This window comes from Neurospora crassa, linkage group I (genome assembly GCF_000182925.2).
Source record: "Neurospora crassa OR74A linkage group I, whole genome shotgun sequence".
Classification (NCBI taxonomy): Eukaryota; Fungi; Ascomycota; class Sordariomycetes; order Sordariales; family Sordariaceae; genus Neurospora; species Neurospora crassa.
In genome coordinates, this window is record NC_026501.1 from 9,153,854 (window position 1) to 9,162,318 (window position 8,465).

The 8,465-nt window shown below is 55.1% G+C and overlaps 1 protein-coding gene across 1 annotated transcript; it reads right to left on the reverse strand.

Moving 5' to 3' along the window:
* On the reverse strand, positions 1–8,151 carry NCU10282 (hypothetical protein). Its single transcript, XM_001728351.2, has 3 exons — positions 6,509–8,151; positions 928–6,226; positions 1–715 (listed from the first exon to the last, which is right to left on the reverse strand). The coding sequence occupies exons 1-3, from the start codon at positions 7,849–7,851 to the stop codon at positions 602–604; spliced, it is 6,756 nt and encodes a 2,251-aa protein (XP_001728403.1). The 5' UTR covers positions 7,852–8,151; the 3' UTR covers positions 1–601.
* Between the last annotated feature and the right edge of the window lie 314 nt (positions 8,152–8,465).

An 8,465-nucleotide genomic window follows, 5' to 3' on the forward strand; every position in this document is an offset into this window, starting at 1 on the left:
ATTCCATCCACGCCCCCCTATATCACCCCGGTTCATATACCCCCCGCCTATTCGTCCGTCCCTCAACCAGTTTTTTTTTTTGTGCTCGTGCTTATCTCAAGCTTAGGGGAGAAAAACAAAGGGGAATTGGTAGGTAACACTGTCTCTCTGAACGCCATGCTTGATAATAATAATAAAAAGTAGGTAGCCGAAAGCAAATAATAATCTCCGTCGAAGAGAAGGGAAAAACAAAAAAAAAGCGCACACACACAAGGTTGGCTCGCGCACTCGAGCCCAAAAGTACCTAGTAATAAGAACTGTCACCCGCTTATTAGACAAGCAGTAGTGGACGAAGCAGAAGCAGAAGCAGAATCAAAAAAAACCACCCGCCAGAATAATCCCTAGGTATCAATCGTCTTTCTTCTTCTTCTTCTTGGTCAGTCACATTTCTCCTCCTTCTTCCTTCTCCCTTCTCCTTGGACCTTATTCATCATTATCCTTATCCTTATCCTTATTTATCCCTGGAGGTATCGTCCGTCCTCCTCCTATCCTCCCGACTTGTCCTCCCCCTCTCCGCCCTTCCCCGAGCATTAGCAATCATGACCTCAAAACCAGCGACTTGCTACTCCGCCAGCTTGGCGAAATGCTTGCTCCAGATCCAGCCGATGACGTTGGTGGGGTCGTCTTGGTTCTTGGCCAGCCAGAGCTCTCCCTTTTCGGCGACTACGTCGAAGATCTGTTGCAACACGTTATTTGTTAGTCATTGGTTTTGATTCTTGTGGAAATATTGAGCGAGGCGAAGAGGGGAGAAGAGGTACGAGTGGAAGAGGGTGAATTCGAGCGAAGCGAGCAAAATGAGAAAAAGCCGAGCGCAGCGGACATCCACCTCCCCAAAATCCCAGCACAGAAACAGATGAGGGGAAAAAAAAAAAAAGAATGATAACGTACCTCCCCAGCTTGATAAGTCAAATAAGGATACCCGCCCTCATGCTTGGTAGTCTCAATATTGAACTCAAACAGACTAGCAGCCAACCACATGACATTGGCCTCGGCCGCAGCTTCCGCCGAGATGAACATGCCTGAGCCACCATTCGAAGTTTGCATCTCATGATGATGGTTAAAATTGCTGGGACCGGCTTCCAGTTCAGGGTGCCCATCAACTTCATCTGCGTCGTCCATTGGTAGCGCAGAGTGGAAGAGACCGGATTGGCGACGCGGTTCGCTGGTGGCGTAGTTGTGGTGGGAAGAGGTGAAGGATCCCCGACGGGAGAGGGTGTGGCCTGAGTGGGCGACTCCATGTCCGTGGCTGGTGTGGTGAGTGCCGGAGGCGGATTGAGCAGAGTAAGAATCGGTGGATTGACGAGGTAGACTGCCCGAGTCGAAGCTACGACCAGTTGTAGGACGAGTAGTGGAATAGCCACCCGTGGTAGAAGTAGCGTGCGTAGCAGGTACCGACCTTGGTGCCGAAGACGACGAGGGATCCGCCGGACTGAGCGGAGCCGCCGAGTTGCCCCTCGAGTGATGGCCATTGAACAACCCGGAGTAATAATCCCGATAATACTGCCCCGGGCTAGGCAACGCCGAACCAGTGCCGGTAGGAGAGAGGTCAAATCTTCCAGACAGATCGGGAGTCGGCAAAGTCGGGACATAATCGCTGTTGATGGACAGGCCACGACCTCTCGGGGTGAGCAGCTCAGTAGGACGAGATCGAGTCTTGGTCAGAATGGAGCCGGAGCCAATGTCATCCGACGTCGACTGGGAGGTCCTACCTCTCAGCGAAACAGGGTTGAGAATGACGAGCTGTCTTGCCCGTTCGACTTGCTCCTTGAAATCGTGCTCGAAGACCTGGACGATTTCCGGAATCTCGGGGGTGTGGTCGAAGTCGGCGAGGGGGGCCTTGACTTTTTCTGTCCAGGTCGAGTACCATGCCGCTTGAATGTCGACGAACTTGGCGAGACAAATTCTACCGATTTCGGCGGTCAGTGCAGAAAGTTTGGGCAGTTCCTTCTTGAGCGTATCATCGAGGGCTTCGTACTGTTCGACGGCCTCGGCGAGCGCCTTGTCGATCTTCTTGCCGTGGGCTTTCAGCTGCATGTAGCGCTCGTAGTCGAGACGGCGCTTGGCTCGCTTCTTGATGGCTAGTCCGGGATTTTGGTAGCATTTGATGACCTGCTCAAACGGCTCGATGACTTGTTTGCGAACGTCGGTCAGATGTTTGTCCAGGATTTTCTCCATGTCCCTCATAGAGACACTAAACTGGACCCAGCGGCTTTCGATGTGGGCGTAATCCCTCGATGGCTGCAGGCGCATCACCAGCTCCATGGCGGTTACGTACTGAAGGAATTCGTGGACGTAGGTGGAGGCGCTTCGGGTGTAGAACTCGACATCGCGAAGCACCACCTGTAATTTGAGAAACTCGTCACCGAATCGCTCATGAAGTTTGGCATATTCTTCGTCTTCTGGTGCCCGATTGCTTGCTCCTTGTAGCTTATCAACACGCTTGCCAAAGGCCCTGGCCAGACCAGCTCGGACGTCCGACTCCTTGCGCTTCCGGTTGCCGACAATCTGGCCCACAAGCTCAAAGTTCCTCTTGGTCCTGTTGATCTCATCAATGGCGCTGATCACGGTGGATTTGGCACTGACAAGTGCCTCCCGGTCGGGATGATCTTCTGGGGTGTACTTGAGAAGATGAGCAATGATATCAGGGTACTTGGTCAACCTCTGCATGGGCTTGATCAAAAGGGAATCCAAACTCCAGGCTGCTGTGAGTTCCTTGGCACCCTCGCTACACTCGTTCAGCCACACCTTGACGGCATCGTCCTCCTGGATTTGAATCAGACGTTTGGCAGAAAGATCACTGGTTCGGAGAAAGACTTCGTGGACGGCCTTGAGCTGGTCGATGTTCTTGATGAAGAGAGGTCCGAGGCTGGTCTGGCGATCCTTATCATCATCCAATTCCGGCTTGTTCGAGGCCCCGCCGGAGGAGTTGGTAGACGCAAGAGTGGTCGTGTCCGTTTCCTTTAGCGACGCCTCATGTGCAAAAGTAGGTGACTTTCTCCCCTTGGGTTGATAGACACTTGCAACCCCATCCCTCAGCTGAGCAAGGAAGGTAGCGTGAAAGGCAATGATGTCGTCGGTGTTCCGGAAAATAAGCTTGATCGTCTTGGAATCAAGTTGAGGACATGCCTCTGCCGTGCCCTTGTAAATCTCCTCCACCACGCTCATATCCCGGACAAATATCTCTTCGGTATCAATCAACTCGCGGATGACCATTTGCCGTTGTCGGAGTCGTTTCTGCTCCTGCGTCAAGTTATCTGTGGCTTCCGACGATAAGCTTTTGCTTTCGGTACGGGAAAGCTGTGACTGATCGACTGTCTCGAAAGAAAATAGGCCGGCTGATGGTGGAGATGAGATGATGGCAGTTCCAAACTCCTCATCATCCTGTACATGTGGATAACTGTTGGGCCGGGAGAGCACTTCGTAGGTGCTCTCGTCCAAGTCATCATAGTTATTTGCGGATGGGCGAGCAGGGACCGTCTGATGCGACACTAGTGGTATCCTCCTTTGGACAGCGGAATTGTCCCTATCAAGTTCTGATGATTGCCGCGGGTCGACCTTGTCGGCCAGCATGGAGGATGAAGACGCTCGTGGCGGCTTGTCAAGTGGTGATATTTCCGGACTTGGCGGTGGCGGACGCCGTAAGCTTGACCGGTTTCTGGCAAAGTTATTATTATACGACACGGGTAGCTCGGGTTCCGTTGGCTGTTTGAATATCCGTGATGCACGCGGGTCTTGATTATCTAGAGCAGCAGCATTCTGATCATCGCTTCCAAAGGAAAAGTCAGTCCAGGCTGAGTGCTGACTGAGGCGGTTACCAGGTGACAAGTAGGCAGGTAGGGCCAGGCCGTTGGAGTGTGAGCTGTCAAGTGTTTGCTGGTACTCTGCTGCGGAGGAGGGATGGGCATCATATGGGTCATCGTTGTCTGATAACGTCAAGGTCGAATCCCGCAGGCTGGCAATGTTGTCACGTAGATGCGGGCCAATATAGAAATCCTCGAGGCGCTCCAGGTTGTCGGCCTCGGAGACCCGGGACTCTTCGCGCTGGTGCTTCTGGTGCTGGGGACGCGATTGTCCAGGGCCGGCAGTAGCAGGGGCTCCCAATGTCTCAATCAGCGGCGGCTCGTCTGCATGGTGCAGACCGGATGGAGGCATCGTGTCACGAGCTTGGTCCTTGTACAACGGTCTAAAATCATTTTCGGGGCCCAATATCGTGACCGTTGTTTCGTAATTTTGGGATGAAAATGTATACGGTTGGAGCATGTATTCGTCTGCATCTGGCTGCTGCTGCTGCGCAGGACCCGTGGTTGGCTCGGTCGATGTGAAGTCCTCCCGAGTCGGCGTCTGTTGCTGCGAGGGCTGCTGCTTCTGCTGCTGCTGCTGCTGCTGCTGCTGTTGCTGCACGGACGTATCCAGCGCAATCTCGATAGATACATCGTCGTCGTCGTCCACGTCGTCATCGTCGTCAAATGGAGAATGATAGGATAACCGCTTGCTTTGGGGTGCCGCCAAAGGTGACGCCAATGGAGGCGTCGGGGCTGGCGGTTCATGGGTTCGTGGACTTGGTGGCTGATGGTCTATGACGATATTTCCCAAGGCATAGTCAATCGCTGCGAAATTCTCGGGCCGTGGTGGCTCTGTTTGCGCTTCCTCATCGAACTCGGTCACTGCGGTAGCAACAGATATGGCTGATTGCGGTATTGGAATATCGAGCTCGTCGTCACTATCGACAAAGCCTCCTGGTATTCCTAACGTTGGTGAATCACGACCATTGCTCACAGGTGGTTGCGCCGGTGTCTGTATTATGGGTAGATTGGTAATAAGCTTGAGAGGCTCTTCAAGCCCCTTGTTGTCTGTATGTCTCCCTGCTGCTGCTGCTGCTGCTGTTGCTGCTGCTTCTTCTTCTCGGTGTACTGAATCGGCGGACGATTTGCTTGATGGCGCTGCAGCAAGAGCGACAGCTTCCGCTTTGGCCTCGGCGCGGGTGACAGCATCCATGTCCATCTTGCGCTTGTCCGCCGCCGCAGTCTCCCTGGCCTCCTTTGCTTGCTGGTCCTTGATGGTTCTGCTGTAGGCAAGCTTGATGGTCTCTCGTCGTTGGGCGAAATCGATGGGTCCTACGGACAGCTTTTGTCGTCGAATGGTGGCAGCGTTGTCGGCCTTCGATCCAGCCCGGCGGTTCGACTTGTCGGGGGACGGCGGTCGGTCGGTGGAGCATCTCATCCGGGAAGCCGCGGTCGAAGCAGTGGCCACGGACTGCCGAGGTCGCGAGCTTCGCAGCGAAGGAGAGAGTTTGGGAGCGGGCACAGACACATAGGCGTTGAGCCGGCCGTTGTTATTATTGTTGGGAGTCGCAATGTTGGTCGGAGCAGCCTTTCGATTCGAGGTCTGGAGTCGCTTGGCGGTTGTGGTGGTGGACGCGGGCGTGGTAGGGGTATGCGAACGGGTGGCAGGTGTTTTAGCCCTTGAGACTGGTGTCCCATGCTGCTGGCGGGACGATCTTCCGCTGGTAGGGGTTGGTCCATATTTTAGTGCGGCGACGGGGGAGTTGGATCGCGTGGACACCGGGCTGCTTCTTCCGTGGCTCTCTGAAATACTAGCTCTTTTGACCATGACGGGGAGGCGCGAGGTGGAGGATAGGGGCGTGGTCGGTGTGGAAGGGGTGGTCCGGCCCGTGTTGGTCGCCCTGCTGCTGCTACTTGTTGTTGTTGTTGTTGTTGTTGTTGTTGTCGCAGTGCCCCGGCCGGACCGGGTATGGCTGGTGGACAAGGGTTGTTTGGTGGACGCGTATGAGACAACAACATCGCTCTGGGCTCTAGAGTGGTTCTTTGCTACCCTAGCCAGATTATCTGTAGTCGGCAGCGCAGAGGCCGCCCCGCGGTACCAGTCAGTTGGAGACGAGGGCTCCATATCTCCCATAGGATCCGAGTGAGAGGAGCTTCGCAGGCGGGGTCCGGACATGGTGAGGTCATGTATGCTGGCCGACTCGGAAGTCCGCCGGGGACGAGCCCCTTCTAGGTGGTGGCCTTGGATGCCAAACCCAGCCGTGACCGAGTCTTGTTCGTCGGGCAGGATCTCGCCAAAGAGCAGCCCATTCGATCGCGACAAGGATTGTACCGGCAATCCGGTGGTGGGGGACAGCTGCGGCAGCGACCTGGATGCTGGGCCGTTTGCGGCAGCTCCACCGTTGCTGTTGTTGTTGTTGTTATTATTATTATTATTCCGAGGCTTGCTGATTCGGTTTGCGAAGGATTGGGAGTTGCGATCTGTTATTCGGTCGTCGGTCGAGAGTTTGGGTCGCGGTCGCGGTCGCGGTATACTTCTGGATCGGGATCGGTATGGTTGGGATGATGGGCTATTGTTGGTTGGGTCTTGTCGCGTTCGCCGGATCGATGTCGCTCTCGAAGATGTCCCTGTCGGTGTCGCGGGAGAAGTCGTCGTCGTCGTCGTCGTCGTCGTTGTATTCCTGGACCGTGCCGCCGAATAGGAGGCAACTCGGGCGACAACACTGGGAGATGGACCCTTGGTTTGGGAAGCGGAAGCGGTGGTAGTGGAGGAGGAGGAGGAGGATATGGTGGAAGTAGTCTGGTCTCTCGAGGGTCTCGGCTGTCTTCGCTGGCTTGGGAGATTGGTGTTGTGGGATGTCCCTGTTTGGTCGAACATCTTCTTGAGGTCCTTGACGCTCGGTGGGTGAGCCCCACCTTGTGTGCCATACGAATTAGCTGTTGTCAGCGCCGGCCTGGCATTGCTGCCAAGGCGATCGTCGACGGGATTCGATGCTGAGCGGAGTCCCGATCGAGCACCGCTGGGTGTTTGTGGATTAGTATGTGTACTACGGCTGCTTCCGGACATTTTGGTGGTGCCAGCAGCCGCAGCGGAAGCAGCAGCAGCAGCAGCAGCAGCAGCAGGCAAGGCGGATGGCTTTAGGGCCCCATTCGAAGGTGACCCTGGAGAGGTGGATGGGGGAAGCGTTTGTTGTTGTTGTTGTTGTTGTTGTTGCTGCTGTTGGACTGAGCCGGTAGGTGCCAAGGTACTCTTTTTGATTGGATCCGCAGTGCTGCTTGTTACGAGGGCGGCATCACTTCTTGTTCCAAAGCTACGATAATAGTCGTCTGGTTGCAGCAGGTTTAGCGACCCGGAAACTCGCGGATTGGCGGCAAAAGCCTGGAGATGATGGGCGGCGGCGGCGGCATGGGAAGCGAATGGAAACCTTTGGCTGAGGCTGTGGGCAGAGGCAGACGGACTGGTGGCCAGGGGACTTTGCGCTGGACTTGTTAGTCGAGGGCTGGCCAAGGGACTTGTTAGTCGACTCGCTGAATAGCTGGTATAACTGGCTGACGGGCTGGCCAAGTGACTGGGTCGGGCCTCAAAGTCTAATGCGGGCGCGGGCGCAGGCGCAGACGGGTGCGTGGGACTGGAGTGTTCGGGGAAGTAGGAGCCGTGGTCCTGTTGGTGGAAATCACGGCGGCGTGGTGGTGGTGGTGGACGGGTGTGGTGGGAGTCGTCGTCGTGGTGGTGGTGGTGGTGGTGGTGGTGATGGTGGGTGTGGTGGCCGTCGTGGGGCAGTTTGGCCTCGAGGTACCGGTACAAGTCTGGGGCTCGACGGTCAAGATTGTCCAGAGAGGAATGGTAGTTGTGGTGGTGATGTTGCTTGTACTGTGACTGAGACTTTGAGCGGGTAATATGACGACGGGAACCTGAACCTGAACCTGAACCACCACCAAGCTCGTGGGCCAAAGTATGAAAATTAGTAGTTGAAGCAGCCTCCTCCTCCTCCTCCTCCTCTTGTTGGATCCGGATGCTGCCGTGATCCATTACGTTTTGTCTCCTTTTCTTTAAGGGTAGTACGGTTATGACTTTTTGTGACTCTTTTTTTCCGTTTCTCCTTGTGAAGATGTGGAAGGCGGTATAGTAACGAAGGTACCGTGACGGCTGCCCACTCAGCTCTGGATTCACCTCTTTGCTCCGAGTGCTCTGATGACTCCTCAATCCTAGGTACACAGTGACGAGTTTTGCACCCGTCTGCGCCCCTGTCCAGTCTTGTTCGCGGTATGGAAAACGCGGGACAGGAAAGAGCTGAGCTGAAGGAGGGGGTAACCTGGGATGGGGGCGAGCTCAGTTCAGTTCAGTTCAGTTCAGTTCAGTTCTTGTCGTCAGAGGAACTTCGTTGAAGTGTCGACAGTACGTAACAGGCGGTCGGTGTTAACGGTGCGAGGAACTGACGGGTCCTTCCTCTCTAAAATGTCGATATCATCCCGGCCATGCACAGACACAGACACAGACACAGGCCAGGCACAACAAGCCAGGGGCTACTGGGTACCTTTTGTGCACCAGGATGTCTCCTGTCTAGACTACAGCACCCTGAATACCACTTTACTTGGGTAGAGACGGTACATAGCATGCCAGCCCGCGAGATAAATGTCAGGGCA